We start from the raw sequence: 21,949 nt of genomic DNA on the forward strand, positions 1-21,949 counted from the left end.
TTTCAGGGTTGTTAAACAACTCTTACACAGCCTGCATTAGTAAACTATAACTGACCACATGGTCAAATGTTAGACAGACTTCATTAGTAGTAATAGTTTCAACATGTTGAAAATAGTACGTAGCAGTCATCTAAACATTGAGCTAATAGGTGATAGCAAGGATAAAGGTTGTCATTAGAATGGCATTAAGCAATATAGGTGAATGAACACAACTTATTGTGTTTTGGATAATTTTATTTTCCTTTCATGTACAGAGCAGATGAAGCCGCATTTGCAACATCCATTCTGATGATGTGCAGGACCGGGTCAAGCTCATTTAATAGGCTATTAGACTTTGAAAATATAGAAATATAGTTTTCCTGCAGACATCAGCACAACCTGGCTGCATTTAATAGGGTGACTTTGTGATGGTTAATCAGGAAAATGTCAGGAGAGTGATGCATATTTTATATATGATTAGCTAGTTGCAGACTTTGACAAAATAACATAATTCACTCTGCTGCTTAAAGGCTGCCTGCAGCTTTTAAGGTGGAATATCTTCTCACATGTTACTTGATGCATAAGTTGACATTGTGAATCAATCAGAACACATTAAATGTCAATATGACAATTTTGACAATCACATTTGTTTCTATTTCCTCTCCCGCCTGACATACACTTTACTGATGAATGGATCCTCAGTTGCTTAAAAAAATACACAAATAGACATTCCAGTTCACTCTGATAGCATCACACCAATGCTGTAGATGCACACGTTTGTCGTACAGAAAAACATTCAGGCATCGATAAAAGAAACTGTTTTGATGGATGGGATAATTTGGAACTGGTTCTAAACTAGAGCTGCGCCTTGAGTTACATCCTGCTAAGAGACTGCAACAGCTAAACCATTCCTCAGTACTGTTATTACTTTACTACATTTAACTCTAAATATTATCAAGTAAAATTTAAAATGCAGCTGTTTAACTTTCAGTTGAGTCCTCCTCCATTTTTGGTATTGATACTCTTGAATCTATGCTGCCACCCATCCCTGTCTGACAGATCGCATGTACGTATTTCTACTGCAGTTTGTACTATATGACTGTGTTGTGCTACATAGTTTTGTTAGCGAGCTCTTTGATGCGGTGCACGCACAGTGAGAGCTGCGTATAATAAGCTCACCCAGTGGCTCTTTGTCTGAAAACATTCGGACACAGTGCTGTTCACTTTTGCATATAATTGAATTCTGGTCACTCTGGCAGCTGAAGTATCATACCAAAATATTGGATGAACAAAGGAAAAATTCTTGGTTCTGTTTTAGGAGCTCAGCCTTGTGCAATTTTATGAATACCAAACTATTATCCCTTCAATCCTCGTCAAAATACGCTTTCTTTATGTTGCCTGTTTTCTGCATTTGTTTTGAGGCAGTGGGTGTTTTGGAAATGTTTGGATGTGTGCTGCTGTTTTTTTAACTTTTGACATTTTTTTGCCCCTACCTTCATTATTTAGGAAGCTTGTCTTTTGTTAGACTGCCAATGTAAATAATAATGTGTTCTTAATGACTTTTCTGGCTAACTAAATAAATAAATTCAATACTTGTTTTTACATGGGGTTTCTGCTCTAATGAACCACCAGAAAAAGCAGAAAAAGCAAATCTCACCTTGTTAGCTGGTGCTTTAATAGACTGTAGCTAAAATGATTTGTTGGGCTGGATTAAGATGTAATAACTTGTTTTGTTTTTAATTCAGTTTCCATATATGAACTGGAATTTCTTTCCCTGGGATCTGGTCAGAGGAATTATTGTGAGCTCTCTGGAAGTATGACAGGATAACTAAATAATTTGTGTAAAGCTATGACTTAATCCATGTGTTGTTGACAGTTTGAGGCCAGAAGCTTGGGACTTTTCCAACAATGTGACGAAATTTTCATTGAGGTTAAGCTCAGATTGCAACAGTGCTTCATCCCACATGAATAAAAATCAGCTCTGTTCTCAGCAGTTATGATGATACATTAGACTTTTCCAAACAGGTTCAATAGTGGTTTGACCTCTGTTTTGGAATTGTTTATTGCTGCAGTTGTTATGATTACATGATCTTCTTGTCTCCTGGCCTTATTATTCACGATACAATCAGTTTTTCCACTGGCATCGTCCCGTTTGATTTGTTATACTTTTAATGAAGAAATGTGCTGTTGTCTAAAATTCTCGTAGTATTTTGTTTGCCTCAATTGTAAATTGCCTGTCATAGTTTTCTTGGAGTGTTCTCCTTTTTTTTTTCTTTTTTTTTGTGGGGCGTGGGGGGCAAAGTGGAACAAAACATTTGCAGCTTTAAGCAGGACTGAACTGAGTTGATCTGGTATTTGATTAATAACATTTGTTGCTTTTGAAGAAATCTGTTGTGCTATGAGTCACAGATTGTATGACTCTCTAATTAGCAGGTGTTGCATCTGTTTCTGTGTTTTTTATTTTGTCATGGTGCTTTAAAATAATACGCATGACCGCAAGTGAGCTATTGCTTTTTTCTCATTTCAAAAGTCTTTGGTGAGATCTGAGCAAAGTAAAGCCTCTAAATAAGTCATTTTCCTCTTTATCATGTAACTTTTTCTGTTGCTTATGTGCAGCGATTGATTTGGAAATGCATCAGGCTATAGTCTGGGAAGTGTTGTTTTCTTTGTGTAACATCATTTTACAAACAGAATTTTCTACCACTTTGATAATCTGTCAAACCAGATGATCTTACAGGGCTGGACATTCATCGGTGGATGTCCATCAGGCTCTTAACATTTAGTATTTATGCCAATGAAGTTAGCTAGAAACCTTATAAATATTTAATTAAGCCGGTAAATTATGGACTTATAAACTGTATATAATGGCAGAGCCAGACTACTGAGAGAGGATTTTTAAAAAGACTTTGTTTACATACCTTGAATGAGAGTATGAAAAAATGTTTGTGTTGCATTTGGAGAGATGGTGTTTCCTTGTAAGATTCTGTTTTAGTGACTAATGGTACTCTCAAAATGTTGAAGTTTTGAAGTCCAGCATGGGAAGTTTTGGGGATTTGGGACGCTGGCACTATAAGTAAACCAAAATATATATTAACTGTTAACCATTTTAATAGTGTTGTGGGTTCTTAGTTATGTTGTTGCAATCAATTTTCCTAATGTTAATGCTTTTTTCATACCTATCATAAATAACCTAACGTAAGTAACTAACCAAAGAAAGTATATAATGTAGGGCCTGCTGACTGATTAATTAATTGTCATATGTTTCAAGAGAGAAAAAACAAGATTACCTGAGATTAAATGCAAATTTATGTGAAAAAAACAAAAAAAATTAGAAAAAACAAATATATTAGAAAAAAAACTCAAAGTCATCAACTTAGGGAAAAACCTCAGAAATTTAAAGTTTAAAGCCACAAATGTATGTGGAAAAAAGGATAGTCTTTGAGATTATAAAGACAAAAAATTTTAGAAAAAAAAACTTTCAAGATTAAAGTTGTAAATTTATGAGAAAAAAACTTGTATGCTCTCTGAAATTAACCTGGTTTCTCACACACCATATGCTGATCGATGAACCCAGGGTCAAAGGGTTTTTTGGGTCTTTGATCATCAAACCCCCTCACCTGGGTGATCCAGCCAGGGAATGATCAGTCCGCAATTTGAGACTGCCCTTGAGATGGAGACTGGCCTGCAAAGCCCCTACAGCCAACCTCGATGGGCTCATAGCAGCTCTCCCACCCGTTCCTTCTGCACTCCTCTGTGAGCTCAAGATATTTGGCCTTCTTATACTTTTGGGCCTCCTCCATAAAGTCTTCCAGGCAGACAGTTCGCTCCAATAAAACCACATACTCAGAGGAGTCTGATGTTAGGACCAAATCAAAAATTACAGAAAAAAACATAAGTTTAAGAGGTAGAAAAAATCAGATGTTCTCAGAAATTATAAAATCATAAACATGTGAGGGGAAAAAATCCTCAGAAAGTCTCTACAATTAAAATAGCAATTCAAAAAAATAAAAAATAAAAAAAGGAAAATAGTGGTTTCTTGGTCAAACAACTCCATAAATTCACTTTGCAAGGTTGAAATTAAAAGTTGTGTCGACATCCTGGATGTTAACCGGCCATCAGTTGGACATCCTGGGAGGCCAGGCAGAGTTGAAATATGATGTTAACACAAACAGGCCTAATCATCTAATCTGTTAAAGTTTATGTACACACAATTTCTGGTAGTTGGGGCTGTGGCTCAGGAAGTAAAGCTGGTCGTCCACTATTGGCAGGTTGGTGGCTTGATGCCAGACTCCTCCAGTCAACATGTCAAAGTATCCTTGGCAGGATACTGGACCCCAGAGTGCTCCTGATGGCGTGTGAGTGCATGTGACTGGCTGAGAAGCAGGTGGTATACCTGGATTGGTAGCCTCGGCCACCACTATGAATGTGACTCAAAGTGTGAGAGCCCTTTGAGCAGTCGAACAACTAGAAAAGCGCTATACAAGTACAGGTCCAAGTGCAGGTCCATTTACATCCTAAAAACTGAAAAATAAGAACTTAATTAAGTCTAAAACTAACAAGCTAATGTTGGCTCATGCAGGACATTAACCTTAGTCCCCTCAGTGAAAGTATTGTGGTTGACTCATTCATCCACCACTACTTCCCTCCTACATGGATTTTGTCACTCTTTACATTACTTGACTTTTTTGGCTGAATGCCCTGAGGGGAAATTTTTCCCATGTGCGATCAAAGACAGGTTGGATAAAGACTTTTAGCTCTTGCTGACACCACAGGCGTCTCTCTTTTTTTTTTTTTTACACAAATTTATTTCAGTCTTTGAGAATATCCAATTTCTGTCTCATAAATGTATGACTTAATCTCAAAAATGCAATGTTTTTGAATTCTCTCTCTCTATTTATATATATAATGTATATATATAATTATTTTTTTATTTTTGTTTTTTAAAACTTTCAATTGCACCATATACAGTAATTTAGTATTTTTGTATCTTCTGCAGTGCAAATAAGTTGTAGATGTGTTTTCTGGTGACCTTAAGCATGAACTTTGTGGTTGTTGCGCTCTTATTTCCCTCTTTTGGCTTCTTAGAGGGGATCTTGGAGAGGCTTTCTGTCTGCCCACAGGACGATGTTCCTCTGGATTTTGGCTCTAACTACCAATAAATTCTTTTCTCATTGTGCTCTCCTAACATCATCTCTCATTACCATCGCGCTTTGTGTCTTCATCTCTCTCACACACATGGCTGTCTGCATTGTTGAGTCTCAAATCTCTGTGCTTCCAATTTCTCTTTTATGCAATCCCACATAGAACTGGATTGTTAGTATGTAAAAGTATGACTGAGTATGTCAGTCCCTGTTCATCATAGCTGTTGTAGTGAAATGAATATTGTGCACTACATCTATTAAAACCAATGAAAGTCATACTTAGTGGTTTGGCAGGGTTAGGGGTGGCATTCACTTAACTTAAAGAAAAAAGTCTTAAAAATAGTCCTATATTAATAAAAAGAAAAAGAAAAAATACATAGATATTAGATAATATTTGTGGTCCTGTGATAGTCTGGCGACCTGTCCAGGGTGTACCCCGCCTTCCGCCCGATGACAGCTGGGATTGGCTCCAGCCCCCCGCGACCCTTACGAGGACAAGAGTTACAGAAAATGACTGACTGACTGACTAGATACTATTGTTTCAATTTCACATTCTGACTTAAGATTTAAATTAATTAAAAATTTAAGTTATACAAGACCAAATTCTGAACATGTTATGTGCATGGATGGATGGATGGATGGATGGATGGATGGATGGATGGATGGATGAAAGGATGGAAAGGAGTATTTCTCTCACAGCACTTTCCTTGCTTTTCCATTACAGTTATTACATGGACGGCAGAGTGAACAAAGTGGAGGACTTCCTGAAAACCCGTCTGTTGGACACACTGACAGAGCAGATTAATAAAGTCACCAAGGTACTTACCCTCAACGTCCCAAACTATGAATGATTCACTATGAATAATCTCTTTATTATGTGTGTAAAAATTATATTGTACATATCCACATCACTGTCTCTGATAGGCTGTCCGATGCTCACCATGAATCAGCTCTAGATCTGTACTGAAGAAACAAAATTTAGTTCATTTCTGCTGTGTATATCCGAGGTTATATCTCCGTTGTTTTGGTGGCCTAGAGGGAGGAAATGAGGAAATAATCACATTAAGTTGTATTTGCATTTGATTTGAGTTTTCCAAGTCATGGGTCAGCTCTCAGTTAGTTTTTGTGATGATAAAGCCACATGTTCAAAACCATAAGAGTGAGCCCTCCGGATAAAATGGTTGTGTCCACCATGGCATTCTTTTAGTATTTAAAAGTTATGAGACTTATGCTGTGATGTCATTATTGGTACACAGTTTTGTTTTTTTCTGTGCAAGGAAACCTTTCAGGCTGCGTTCATCATTGTTTCCCATGGATGCAGTTAATAAGCAGGGCTACAAACATAGAAAATGGAATTATTTAACTTTTTCAACTAATTATCAGTTCTTATTTATATAACAGACCAAAAACTTTGGGGGAACAATAATATAATATAATATAATATCACACTGTCACTGAAAACCTGGAAAAGTGATGGAATTCCACAATCACATTTTTAGGCCTGGAAAGTCATGGATTTTTTTTTTAAGTTTTGGAAAGGTCATGGAATCAATGAAATTGTTGCAGTCTTCCATTTATAATCATCCATGTGATGTAATGTAACAGCACTTTTTCTGTAGGATATAATGGATATTATTTTTTGTGGAAGTGGAAATATGTGTGAAAAGTCTTCTTTTTGAAAATGTCTGAAATAAAGATGAGATTCTCTGGCTAGTTGCAGTTTTTATCAATATTTTTGACCATCAGTTTTCATACCACTGTATACCTTGAAAATGGTATATTGCTGCAACTCTATTTTAAAATTTTGCCCATAAGAATGTGGGAACCCTCATTCTGGCAAACATCGTCAGAATGCACATACATGTTAACACCTGAATTTTAAAACCATTATTAACAAATAAACATTGTGCTATTATTAGTCAGATGTCAAATGTGGTCTGAAAAATCTACAGAGAAGGTCAGGAAATTTGAGTCTGGATAAAAATGGAATTTTGAAATGGGAACTGTGTAGGAACCCTAACTAACGTTTTTATCTTTTATTGCAGGTTGTGAACACACATACTCCCGAAAGAAGGTGTGGCTGGGGGGACTGGGGCCAGCGTGGGCAGGAGGCATCAGTAATCTCTCTGACACATACGCTGCTGGCTTTCTGTAAGTACTGCTATCATACTGTTGCTGCATTGTGGTGTGTTCTGCCGATAATGAATCCTTTTAATAATAATGGTTATGAAAAAAGTATTTAATCCCAATGCATTCTATTTATATATATATATATAGATATATAGATAGATAGAATAGATAGATAGATAGATAGATATAGACATATATATATATATATTTTTTTTTTTGCAATATGTGTCACAAGCAAAGGCATTCCTGATATTTCTTTTCGATGTTTATGTGTTCAAATGTGTTCCAGCTGGGTGAACGCTCTGGGTATGGCTGCTGTGCAGGGGATTGATGTTGTCTTGCGTCACTCATTCTTTGACTACGGATACACACACCTTGTGGACCAGAACTTTAACCCTTTACCTGTGAGTCTTTCAATGTCTTTTCAGCAAAAATAAGAATGGATATTGCTTCTCATTTCACCCTTCTTCACCGTAATAACAGAGATCTGACTCGAGCAGTCCCGTTACACTCTGGACCTTTCCTGTACCAGACCCAGTGCCTCGATGGCACCTCTCGCTCTTTCCCGTGGGAGCTATTAGGCAAGATGAAAGGCGTTTAGTGGTGATGAGTGCTTAGACGCGGGGGCGAAATGCCATGTAACATTAGCTCTTTGTTAGTAGCTCAGGACAGTGTCACTGCTCCCCTCAGCCCCCATCACATCTGTGTGCTTCTCTGTGCGGGACAGTCGGCCGGTGAGAGATCTGCAACCTGAGATGCTGATACACAGGCATGTTAGTAAAATAGCCTGCAACACTGTGTGAAATGGAACTGCCCAATCCCGAGTTCCTCAGTGGTTTGGTTTGAATCATGCAGGTACAGAAATACAAGCTCAGTCCACAATGCTGTAGTAATTATCAGAGATGCACAGTTCTCTTATTTAGTTGTGTTTGATTGGTAGAGATGAAAAAGTATGAAAATTTAATATCACAGTTATAGCGACCAAAATGATCATGACCGAAGAAGCCTTCTGCACAGCTGTACCTCTCTCCTGGGTGCCAGCCAGTAAAGGATAACAATGAAGTGAAGAAATTTAAGTTCTAGCGCACACCAGGATGTTCAGGTTGAATTATTTATTAATAGTTCGCTATAAAAACAAAAGAAGGAGGAAGCTATGCGTTTCGCATATCCCTTCATCAGATTTGTTCTATCAGTATGATCACGTTTAAGATACACTCTCTTTATGGAGATTGTTGGAGATGGAGATTCACAGTATGTACTGTGAAATGGAAAAAGGTTTCAGACCCAAATGTCAGTCTATGAAGGGAAAAGAATTTTAACAACATAGGTGTCAGACTTTTAAAGGTTGGGATAACAGTGATAAATGTTTTTATTTGTCCCTATGGGGAAACTGATTATCCATAAAATCGCAATGGCATTTTAACACATCAGAAAGCCACTGATGCATAAACTCAACACATACCAATATATTAAAGACCAACAATACCCATATCTGTAGACATGATAGACATACTCATAAATACACCCATACACATATACAAGGTGGAGAGGGACAGACCAAACCAGCTGAACATCTTTTGTGAGCAAGAAGGAGAGGCCACAGTGCAAAGGGGAGAAGGTGCTGTCCTGTTTTAAAACTCATTACTCAAACTCTGTTCCCTCATCGTAATCAAAGTAATATGTATGATGTTTGTGTTTTTGCTAATTTTCATGGTAATTTATTTCTCTTAAAAAGGGACTTTGAAGTCTTGTCTTTGTGTTAAGCTTCTCATTTTGCTGGGGAAAAAAAATAAATAAGAAGTGTGAAGGAGTGATAAAATTCAACCACAAGCCAAGCTCATAAAAAAGAGCTATTAAGTCCGTAAAAGGGGTTTTAAATAAAGCTGAGGCAGAGCAGGGGCAAGAGGCATACACGAAGGGTGTGCACAGTAAATCATTTTTTCTGCAGTAAAGAAGAAAAATGATGGATTTCAACATTTGCTTTTATTCAAGATCCTTTTATTCTTGCAGTTCAAAATTGGCAGTCCAAAAATACCACTTTTTACAGCTAATGTTATTGAGCTCATGAACTTATCTAACAATGATTTCCAACTGAATCCCTCATTAGTTCTCTCTGACCAGCATACACTTTCTTTTGCCTCACTTTAGCTAGAGATGTTAAACAATCGAGATGGCTACAGTTTTCTTCCCGCTTCGTCTCCATTATTTTTCTGGGGCTGACCGTCTCCCGCTAGGATCACAATGCTTTTAACATGGCGGGATGTCTGAGGGCTGCAGCAGCTTACCTGCTGAGAGAGCTCACTGCTGGGCCAACCTGTCCTCTGCATGGGAAATTTATAACCTGGCCCCTTCCCCTATACGACCACTCCTCCATTGGTAGAGCACTGTTAAAAACCCCCTTCCACTGACTGACTCAACCACTTGACCTTTTTTTCAACGTTATCCTTTTTCTTTCTTTCTCTTCTGTCCTAATCATATTGTCTTTTTTTCTTCATTTTGTTTCATGTGCAATACACACAAGTCTTTTGTCTCCTGGGTTATAAAACTCCTAAGTGAAGTCAGGAGTAGGCAATGTCTGAAAAGTTTGCCCTTCAAATGCTCTGATGAGAGAAACTATTTCAGATAACCTCATGCAGTTGTCTAGCCTGCACATACGTACATCGCGGATACAAAGCAGGAAGAGGTAGCAGGCTGCAGTCACTATTTAGCCGGTCTCTAAGGGTCCTGGCACGCCGAGACAACAGTTGGCTGTCAGTGAGCATTTGTCGCCTTGGTTTTGGCGGTGTGTCCCACACCAGTTGGCACTCGTCGACTCTTTTCCGTCCTATTTGGCTTTTTTCAAGCCAATTTAGCATGTTAAAGGGGTGTCTCAGACTGCGTAGACTGTCGTTAAATGAAATCACTCTTATTGGCTTCAGCTCAGTGGACGAGATGCGGCTAAAGTCAAAAGGGCGTCAGATCAGAACAAGCTTGTTATTTAAGGGAAGATTAAGTTTTTTTTAAGCTATTGAGAAATGGTTTTTAATTGTTTATGTTATTGTTCGCTGGCACACAGTCAATTTACTTTTTTTTTTTTAACATCTGGTTGTGTGGTGAGCGTACTAACTAGCATCTGGAATCCTGATTAATACAAACTGTTGCTGCCTGCTGGTATGGTGTTATTGTCTCTCACATAAGCACAGAGTGTACTTGATAGTTAGACAATAGTTTTAGCCTACGCGGTATGTTAAAGTGAAGCTGTTTGGCCGAGACACAGGCGACATGAGCCGACACAGTAGTTGGCCTGTGTCGCCACCAGTTCTTTGGTGTTACTTTGGCGTATCCGGGACTGTTAAGGCCCGTCTCCTCTTGTTGAACCCTCTGACTTACAGACCCGCATGACTCTCCATAATTTGGGTTTACATTGACATATTTTTACCTTTTCCTGGAAATGATTTTTGTCTTTATTTCCAGCTGCTGTTATCATTTTAGTGTTTGCTCCCACTACATTATGTATTTACTTAAATTAAAAACACTGAAACATTAAACTTCCTGACCTCATACTTTGATCTCTGGATTCTTCTGGATTAATAGCATCTAAATCAGACAGCCTGGCTCATTTGCCCCATTTAGTTAAACATTAAACATTCATTTTTATTCTCCTTGTCATCGTCCTCTTATTTCCTTAACTGTGCAACTGCGGTTTGGTTGGCATATGGTTTACTTCTCTTACATCCTTGACACGTTAATTGTTTACTTTTGCCTGCTTTTCGTTTTTTCTGTTTCTTGGCTTATATTATATTTTGATTGTATCTTAAAGTGACGATTGTTCTAACAAATGGAAGAATGCAGAGGAAGAATTGGGAGACAGACAGACAGGCAATTAGACAGGAAAACAGGAACTGTTAGAGCCACCGAGGATTTACCACCTCTGCTGATTTTTCCTACCCAAAAAATTATTATTTTTTTTCTAATCAAGGCTTTTAACACAGCCGTATTTTAGAATATATCCATTTAGTGACGGTTTCATTTACTTGAGTTTTGAAATTCCGGCCATCTTGTGCAAATAAAACTCCAGACTCATAACTGTTCTTTGTTTTAAACACTCCGTAATAATCACAGATCACAGGTCTGGCCATATATTCATCCATCCATCCCTCTGCCTGTGGCCAACACTATACAGTTCCATACTGTGCTCTGCTTCTTCGATGCCTTGGCAGCAAATTAAGTTAAAGCCTCCGTGGAAAAAAGAAGCCCTTAAATGTTGCCATATGCAGGATTGCATGAGAACTTCCTGAGGAACACATGTTGTTCTGGGACTCTCGTAGAGGTGTGGAGTCTGTGGAGTCTGTAGAGTGAGACACAGTATGGTGGACCACTCAACAATGATAACCGAAAACAGCAAGCCCCCACAGAACGTAATATTTTGTAAAAATGTCATATTTAAGACTTGTCAATTGTAAACGGGTCAGCGCTTGTGACACGTTACATGGGGTTATCAGCTCCAACTAAATGTCAAGTGTCAAAGCGCTGACATGCTTTTACTTGACATTTTTGTGGAGTATGTCTCTTTTTTCACCCAGTCGCAGACAAGCTGCTTTGCGGGCAAATTGTTAAATCTCACAGCTGGCGAAACATTTCATGGCTGAAGTGACTAAATTGAGATTTTAGCAATATTTCCTTTCAGTGGAATCCAGAATCGAACATTGCTGTGATAAATGGTCTCTTTCAATAAATATCATTTTTAGATTTACTCACGCATTTAAGGGAGTTCACGTTTGGTACATGGGGGAGTTTCATTTGGTTGCATTCTGCTTCGGGGAAACTAAATCCTGCACACTACTCCTTTAACTGCAGTGGAGTTGTTCAGTCAGATCAGATCTTTTAAGCTTGTTTTCCACACCTGCCTGCATTCACATTGTATCTTGAAACAGAAACCAGGTGAATCCTGTTCTGAGCATCATGATATTATAATGAACCCATATTGTCATCGAAGTAATGCAGTGTGTGTGTTTGTGTGTGTGTGTGTGTGTGTGTGTGTGTGTGTGTGTGTGTGTGTGTGTGTGTGTGTGTGGTGTTGCCTTTACAGGATTACTGGTTCTCTCTGGTCTTTAAGCGTCTTGTTGGTCCAAGGGTTTTAGCTGTGCGAGTGGCTGGACTGCAGAGGAAGCCTCAACCAGGAAGAGTCATACGAGACAAACTACGTATTTACGCCCACTGTACCAGCTATTACAAGTACGTGTTGCAGCCTATCCACCTTGGATTAGTTTGTAACCTGTACTTAAACACAGCACATCATTACATACTGTGATTTTGGTCTTTTTTTTTACCGTTTGAAGCTGACAGATTGACAAAGCACACATCCTCTCTGCCTCTCAGTGATGTGTAGCGAAACTTGAATGTCCTTGAGGATTTAGATGGAAAACAGAACGCTGCGGTTTTAACTTTTCCTACTCCATGTGTCCTCCTGCACACACCTGAGGCTCAGTGTCTGGTGGGGAAGAACAAAATCCCAAGCCAACCCATAAATAAGCAGACCGTAGACACCCGCTCATTCACAGCTCAGAGCCTATAAAACTTAACAGGTATCACTTATCAGGTGTGTGGGTTCTGTCTCTCTGCCGTCAAAGAGCCGCTGAAAGGTGTGCTAGGCCTTTATATCGTCTCTGACTGGCTGGAGGGGGGTATTTGAGGGGGAGGGGGAGGGACAATAAGGCGGTCTGTGCCGGGAGGAGATAAAGAGTGCCACCATGGCCTGTTCAAGGTTATCATTTAACCCAGGCCAGAGGCTGTCAGCACCAGGCTAGACTTACGGCCTTATTCCAGACGGGGCTCGTTTACAGGTGAAGCATCTCCTAGAAAAATAGCAAAGCTCTGAACAGATAGATGGTTCGATAACTGGGCAGGAGTTGCATAACCACTACACACATGAGGCCTGATGACATGCATGCAAATACTTGAAATACTTTTCATCAAGTGTACTCACTGAGCCACATGGTCTGTATGGTGAATTTCGGAGTGGAGAGATGGCATGTGGTGTCACTCAGCTCCACTCAATGCACCAATTAGCCATGGACTCAGACAGTGAAGCCCTGAAGCTGAATCCAAAGTTTCAGTTGCGATTATTTCTGCCACTTGTGGTTTTACATGTTCAGCCCTTAAGTGGACAACCATTGTAGTCATAGTGGTTTGACTGCACTGTGTAAGACGGCAAAGACTGTAAATGTGCTCAGGCAGTCAGTGGTTTGAAAAGTCTCCGCAGATTAGACATTTGACTTTCATTGCCCTTTTACCCCTTTTAGTGGTTTGCATGGTATTTTTTTCACTTTACAGCAACGCTTCGACATCAAACAGCATCAACACATGTTTATGTTCCTGGTTTGGATCGCAAAGAACCTCATCATTTGAAAGGCCTGAGAGGTCATTATCTCGCCCTCCATCTAACCATCTGATCTATCACTCGGAGCCATGCTCCACGTTTCTCAGAAACAAGTCTGCAAGAGTTTAACACAGAGCCAGACTCACAGCGTTCCCATCAACAGCACACCACTTTATTTCTCCCGGTAAATATATTGAATATCTGCACTCTTGCAGGGTTGATGAAATAGATGCCTCACCGTGAGCCCCAAAGAACATAGATAAACATCAAACCAAAAAATGTGATTGCTTTAAAGATATGAGATTTGGGGAAGATGTCTACCAGCCCTGACCCTGAACACCAGGGCTGACATGTGGTATTCACTACAGCTGTGTTGTCTTTGTCCTCATATCGGGGCCCTTATTAGATTTTATCAAGTTTGTCTTATCTGTCTGGATAACTGTTTCACCTCTGGCCTCTCCCTATAAAGTTGTGTACCCAGTGCTTTGCTCTCAGAAGAGTGACTCAACACAGTTGTCTGTGTAACTGAAGAAGTCTTGCCTGTCACATTCACAGCCTTTATCTGACCCTGGGCTAAGCAGTGACAGCATTTTATCATTGGACGCTGTCAAAGAGAAGCAGATTCCTGCATCGGATAGGCTTTATAGGGATGATTAAGGCTTTGAAAATGAAAAATGGATTATGATGGTTCATACTAAATATAGATGATAACTTTCTGCTTAATAGAATTCCATTCATGCTTTATCTTACTTAATTATTTTTCTGCAAGCCTTTTGATCCAGATTAGATCAAGGAGTTGTGGGTTGATCCTCTTACTATCAGTGATAAAATATCAAAGGCTTTCTTCTCTTTGTAGTCATATTTAATGATAGAGACTTTTATTCAGCATGGCAGTGTAATATATAATGAATCCCCATTAACAGATGTGGAGAGGAGCCTCTTTTTCTTCCTGATTGTCTCTTCTTAAGGTAAAGGAAAATTCATGTGATGTTCATCATTTTCTTTACGGCAACAGTCATAACTATGTGAGAGGGTCCATAACAATCTACATCATCAACCTGCATCGGTCACGGAAGAAAATCAAGTTGGCGGGGACATTACGGAACAATACGGTCCATCAGTACCTGCTGCAACCCTACGGCACTGACGGACTCAAAGCCAAGTAAGTTCCTCTCTCTCTTTCCCTCTTTTTCATGAACATGCATACATATGCACATGTGCAATAGTAATGAATAATTGTTTTCTATTCAAACAACAATGTGGTCGTATTATAGAGCGTCCTACTGTAGACAAGTCACCAAAGCAAACATTCAAGTCTTCTAGTCCTGTCATGCTTGTATTCATATATATCAAAGAGTGAGAACCAGAGGGGTGTTAGTGTTATTTGAGAAGAAGTTATAGTTGTACATATCAAATGAAAGCTTTGATGAGCTATACTTTGATGAGCTTCTACTGCCAAAAGGGTACTTGGAAATTCTAAAGCAATCTTGAGTTATTAGTTAAAAACCGAAAGATGTAACGGTGAACACATTCAATTATTTAGGGCCAACTACACACTTAAAATATATATTTTAACGAATGTCAAAATGTTGTACATTACTGTCATCCACGTTTTTTTTTTAAAATTCAATATCTTTATTGTCATTGCACAGCTGCACAATGAAATGAAGTGTCTCCAGTGACTCATACAGTATACAGACCTACACTGATAAGCAGACACATTAATCTAGATACGTTTAATTAAAATAGCAAAATATAAAAATGAGGTATTAAAGCAAAATAAACACCATATAGATATTGTACATGGTCATGTTTATATTGCACATATTTAGGATAAATTGCACATATGCAGAATATTCCATTTTCTTGTTATTGCATATATCTTACAGCGTGTGTTTTTAATCATTTCATTCTTCAGTGGCACTTGAGTAAAAACTATTTATGAATCTGGATGTGTGAGTTTTAATATAAAAAATTCAAATCACTAAACAAAGTTAGTATAAATTATAATCACGTTTTGCCCCATAAAGTTAGTCAAATATTACTGATACCCCTCTTATTCTCACCTCTCTATATAAAGAAAACTGTGATTTGTCCTCTAATGATGAAACATTTGGTAGACGCTGTTTTCAGAAAGTATTTTTTATTTTTGCAAAGGGGTGAAAGGATTTGAGATGAGGAATAGGGATAATGAGACTTTTATGGACAACTTTATGGGTCTTCAATTATTTATTTTTTTCCAACCTTAATAGGGTGTTAAAAATGCTGCTGTGAACACATTTTAAGGCCACAATGGGTTTTGGATCTGAGGTGTTAAATTCACACTGAGTCGGCATGTTGTGCAAATACACACCACAAAACTATACGCTGTACGCTGACAGTAACTTTTTCACGTCTTTATCTAGATTAGATTGCTAAAGACAACATAAGAATTATACCGAAAATTAAAAGCAAATACAGAATAAAGCCTTTTTATCTTTCACTAAAGCCCTGTTGAGGCAAACTAGTAATTCAAACTGTCTTAATATACTGCACTGAGTTCCAATGTGTTTACGCCCCTTTGTTCAACCGTGTTTTTATAGCCTGCGACAGATGTTTTATCAATGGAGTTTTATTTCCTTTCATATGTGTAGGCCATTTTAGCTCTCAGTTCTGTTCACGATTTTTTCTGTGATATATTATACTTAATATACTGAGGTAATATAAGTCATAATGCCTTAAAGCATCCATTAAAATATGAAGTTTATGCTTTCAGCCTCCTCCTCTCCTGTAAGCCTCTAGACTGTTATTCTGACTTAGACTAAAGCCTCAAATCCTGAAATAACAGTCTGATGACTCAGGACTGTGTGTGTGTGTGTGTGTGTGTGTGTGTGTGTGTGTGTGTGTGTGTGTGTGTGTGTGTGTGTGTGTGCGCGCGCGCGTGTGCGCGTGTGTGCGTGTGTGTGTGTGTGTGTGTGCGCGTGCGTGCGTGTGTATGTGTTATATGATCCTGACATCCTGACATACGGCCTTAATGGTGGCTCAGGCATGATCCTTCAATAACAGCTTAATGATGGAGGATGTTTTAGGTGTTAGAACAAGATTATGAGGTAATTAATAGGAGAGAAAGCTAACGATGGGCCTTTTTCAGGCCTTAAGTGCTTTGCTCTACCACAGGCGGCACAGGGGAACTTTTTATGAAGAATTTAGCAACACCAGATGTCTATAAATTTGTTTGAGTAGTGGGACTTTATAACATTGGCAGAGTATTCAGGCCCATGCAGGTTCAGGTAAAGCTTTGAGCAGCTCAGTTTGATTCATAACTTCTCCTTATTGAGCATATTTTATTTGATATTTTATTGAATTTGAGGTCCTTGTAAAAACATTCAGTCCATTGGCTTAATTCCTTAAATTGTCAGAACTTTACAGTAAAACAATAAAAATGGTTGAAAAGTTGTGTGATAAAGTGATGAAACATTGCAAATACAGTGTAAGGAGATAATTTCTCTTCAGAACGAGATTATTATGTTACATTTTACAATTACTTTAACATTAAATAAATAAATAACACCTTGTACAGAAAAAGAGAAAGAATGCATTTTTAAATTAAAAAGAAAGTTCTATTCATGTCGACTTATTATTCAGGAAGTATCATGGTCTAGATTTTTGAAATCATATTAATTATTGTATAATCTTTTTCAATCTACAATCTTTTTTAATTACCCTTTTATTTGTCCCACAAACTTTTTGGAAAGAGTTCACTTTGAATTAAAACTGTGATGTTTTATAGTTGCTCCTCCATATTCTTGTATATTCTTAATGTTTTCTCATGGAAAAGATACTATAACAAATACTACAAAAAACATATATGCGAAAAGATGTCAACCTAAGAATTAAAAGAAAGAAAAAAGAGTCAATGGATAAAGCTGAATATAAACTTGACAATAAAATGTTGTTATGCAACTCATTCTGGTCTCTTCAAAGAAATGTAATCCTCTTCCCAAGAGTAAAAGGGAAAATAGTATTTTTTTAAATATGTTTGCAATGACTCAATTAACTGTTTTGACACTGTGAAATTTTGTTATAACAACCTGTGTGTCATGTAATGGTAATTTTAAGGCACATGATAAATTAAATCAAAATAATATTTTGAACAATTTCTTCTTGAAAATTGTATTTTAAATGTTCTTATTAATATTGTGAGAATTTTTGTGGCTTTATAAAGAGTGAGATGCAAAGAGTGGTGGCATTGATTGTTGCAGAGATGGAATATTGCTTCAGATCTTTAAAATGTCCCAAATCAGTGCAGTTGACTCCAAACTGTTCAGGTTTCCATTTGCAGATTCCTGCTCATGCAGTTGTGAAATTTCCATTTTGTAACAACAGCACCCCCAAGTGTACAACTGACAGATGAAACCTCTTAAAGACAGCCTGTGCATTGCAATAACTATAGAATGGCAAAAATTTAGTGTGTCCCAACAAAAAGTATGACAGATGTAGTGTGCTAAAAATGCCAGAATGATCTACCACATCCGGTCAGATTTCGCAGTATGCAGGCCAGCATGCTCTTCTGGCTATATATAGTTCACATCATGACAGCTGATTGACAGCAATGAGGGATAACAGCACATCCAACTGATGATCAGTCAAATGATAATATTAGAAAGATGAATCATTTAAGTGAGCAAAACAATCATAGAACAGCAAAACAGGAAAAAAAACAATGAACGAGAAATGCTTATGTAGGCTTAGTTAATGAATATAACATATTAAAATCCACAGTGTATGTAGTTAAAACTTTAAAAATTAAACATTGCAAAGTAACAACAGCAGAGCTCTGCAGGTTGACCTCCATCTGTGCCGAGTTTGGAAAATGGTGATTAGTTTATATCCATGCTAACAGATGTATAAGAAAGAAAGTAGTATGTCCCGATTGTGCACATACTGCATGCAATTGTAAATACTTTTTAAGGTCAGCTGCAGTACCTACTAAAGGTAAAAAGAAAAAGTATGAGATTCGGAACGCAACCTGAATGTGCATTTTGCTCTTTTGTTGATGAAGTGAAAAGGTGGCAGGTGAAAAAAAACAGTATTTTACTGATCTAATGCTGTCCATATTTCCTGCTTACCTCTCTTTGCAGATTTGTCCAGCTGAACGGGGAAAAGCTGCTCATGATGGACAATGAGACATTCCCAGAGTTGAAGCCTAAGACACTGAGGGCTGGACGGACTATAGCAATGCCTCCAATGACCATAGGTTTTTATGTCATCAAAAACATTAACGCATACGCCTGCCGGAGATAACACTGACCTGTCACCCCTGAGTTACAGGGTGATGCTCAGAAGTCTGCCAAACCACAAACTATCTGCCAGCTGACCCAAAACATAAAAACTGTGTGGCTGTTTTTTTCTTCTTCCAAATTCCATGAACACACAGGCAGGTCAAAATACTTTTTTTAAGATTTTTTTTTTCTTGTTTAAGGACGCTTAAGTAGAATGGACGTTTTGATTGAACACAGTACAGTCCTCTGCTTTAACGAAAGCTGCTCCAGGCATTATTTCAATAGTAATATTTAAATTACAAATAAAGTAGGCCCTTCCCTTCTCTGATCCAACAAGAAATATTTGCGCAAGACGCATAAAAAGGGCTGCACTGAACTGAACTTTTCAGTTTTTCTCACCAGCAACTCCTCACGTGCTACACGACTTAGATGATTGTTTTTGGCTTCATATGAAGCTATGCAATATCATAAAAGTCCACATTCTTTGACTTGATTAAGCTATATTTTCTTCTCTTAGATTGTAAAACCTAGAGTTTGTTATCTCAATTTCTGCCAAGAGTTTTCTTTTTTTCAATCTTTCAGTGACAGACTAAGAGGAAACTGAACAGGCAGCGCTTCTGAGGCAATACACAAGTCAGCTTCAGTTTGACTTGATCCTCTCCACAAAGAGAAACGGCCATGGTGTGTGTAGGGTCAGACTCTGTGCGTGCGTGCGTGTGTGCGTGCGTGTGTGTGTGTGTGTGTTATATTGATAAAGCTACTGATGTATCTGTCCAGTCTGTTTAGCCTCTGAAAGTAAACCTTTTTCCCTTGCCATATCAAGTGGCTTACGGGGAAAAATCTGTTTCTTTTTTGGGGGGGCTGTTTTCATACATTGTGTTCATCATTGCTTTTCTGCTGCAGGTTTCAGTTAATTAACTGCAGAATACGATAGCCAGGACATGTCTGTAGTGCTGTGAGCAGGGGCGTGTATAGCTGACAATGTGAACCTGTCCATAACATCTGTCTTCACATGCAGCCTGCATACACACAAAATCTGAGTTTTGCTTTCAGTTCTAAATTCCAAAATACCCGTTTTTCAGGTATATTTTAACAACTGTCACTATCTTCAGTTTGATCTCACGTTTTATAATCATCTTATGCTGCTAGGTTTTTGTGTACTAAATATACATGATATATTTTACATAAGTTTGTACAGATTTACTGTCATATATTATTAGATAACATATTGTACATAAAAGAGTGATGAAAGTAAGCTTGATATGTTTTCTTACACACAGTATACACCTAATTTATATGATTAAATACATTTGTTTTATCTTTATATTTCTATAATATAAGACTGTTCTGTTAGTGGTACTAATGTCCCAGCTCTAAAGGAAAATCTAAAATAATTTGTTTTGTGTTAAATAACAGGGTGACTGTCTTAAGATGCAAGTGTCATAGGTGCATTTTATTCTGCAAGAAAGGGAATTACTGTAATGTGGTTTATGGCTCCTGATGTTTCACATTAATTTTAGTTATAATTCATAATATTTCATCTCATTTAAAGATTGTTTTTTCATTCTCTAGGTTAATACCATAGAGTGAAAAAAGTCATTATTTGTTGTGTATTGGCTTGAATATGAATAATGGTAACATTTCTACACTCTTGCATGTTGGCAAGTAAGCAGGTTTGGGGCCCAAAAATGTTAAATATAAAGAATACTTGTCCTCTGAATGTGTTCATAATTAATGTAGAGATGTTCATATTTCTTTTGGAGAGCATTATTTTAATATGTAAAGTGTGCCTATATATTATTTTTTCTTAAAAAAAAGTTTACATCGATAATAAACACTTATAAATATCTAAGAAGCTTAATTTGTTCTGTATATGCTTCAGTCAGAATGACAAACTTCTGTGTCAGAATCTGCACTGACTTTGTCAGCTGGTAATGACAACATTAAACTTTGCTCATATACTTTGCTGCATAAAAGAGAGCGATTTTGAGAGAAGTTTTACTTCTGTATAAACAACATTGTGTGAATTTAAGGAATATTTCGCTCACAAAATGATCTTTTGCATATCACTTACCTTGTGTTTCCTTGAATTCATGATGAAAAATGTGTTTCTCAATGCCTCTGGTGAAAGAAGACTTCAGAAATGATAAACATTCTTGAAGTAAAAGGGGACGCACGCTTAACAACCGCAAAACTATATCAAACCATTCTTTAATCCAAATGTCATTTATCTAGATGTATGCCTAGTAGTTCCCGCAAACGTGCATTTTCTCTAAAAACATTCAGCATTTCTCTTACAAAGCAAATGTGTGCGTTGGAGCTCTACTCATACATTCCATTGAGCAGATTTTAAAAGCATGCACTTGCCAAGGCGTTACTCATCTGTGTGTGACACTGTTTATGCAGAAGTGTTTAAAACAATAACATTTCAAGGAAAATGCATGTGTTTGTACTGAGCATACGACTGGATAAATGAGACTTGAAATATACTGCCCAAGATGTGCGACAGTTGTGAACGGACATTTTGATATTGTTTTGTTGTTGTTAACCGTGGCCCCCATTTACACTAATTCATTTAGATTTTTCTCCGTTTTTGGATTCTTCGTTCTCTGTTAAGGCATGCAAGAAAAACTAAGTTTTCTTCATTAATTCAAGGTAACACAAGGTGAGTAATTGATATACAAATTATCATTTTGTTGCTAAAGCTTTCCTTTTAAAATCGAGCAATACAGCCAGGCTCCATTTCAGTTCTCCATGTGCTTGTTCAGATCGCTCTTATATCCTGAGGGGGAAAAAAAAGAAAGAGATGAGAGGATATGATGTATGCCTACACAGGAGCACAAAGAAGTGCAGATATACTGTCCTACAGAGAGAACCTATAAATACAAACTGTCAAATTCCAGCAGCATCCTCAAACAAAGGCACTGTGCTATTTAAGTCACCCTCGTTGGCGCAGCCCCTCACTCACTCACTCACTCTCTCTCTCACGCACACACACACACACACACACACACACACACACACACACACACACACACACACACAAACGGATACACTCTGTGGCCCCAGATGTGGAAGCA

The 21,949-nt window shown here is 37.8% G+C and overlaps 1 protein-coding gene across 1 annotated transcript in view; it reads left to right on the plus strand.

Annotated features, from left to right (window-relative positions):
• Positions 1 to 20,654, plus strand: part of hpse2 (heparanase 2) — a 70,315-nt gene extending 49,661 nt beyond the window's left edge. The window contains 7 exon segments of the mRNA XM_042502298.1: positions 5,845 to 5,938; positions 7,166 to 7,184; positions 7,187 to 7,271; positions 7,540 to 7,654; positions 12,319 to 12,464; positions 14,624 to 14,770; positions 18,729 to 20,654. Coding sequence (XP_042358232.1) covers positions 5,845 to 5,938; positions 7,166 to 7,184; positions 7,187 to 7,271; positions 7,540 to 7,654; positions 12,319 to 12,464; positions 14,624 to 14,770; positions 18,729 to 18,891 — 769 coding nt within the window. The 3' untranslated portion in view covers positions 18,892 to 20,654.
• The last annotated feature ends 1,295 nt before the right edge of the window (positions 20,655 to 21,949 follow it).

The sequence above is a fragment of the Plectropomus leopardus genome, chromosome 15 (genome assembly GCF_008729295.1).
Source record: "Plectropomus leopardus isolate mb chromosome 15, YSFRI_Pleo_2.0, whole genome shotgun sequence".
In the NCBI taxonomy this organism is placed as follows: domain Eukaryota; kingdom Metazoa; phylum Chordata; class Actinopteri; order Perciformes; family Serranidae; genus Plectropomus; species Plectropomus leopardus.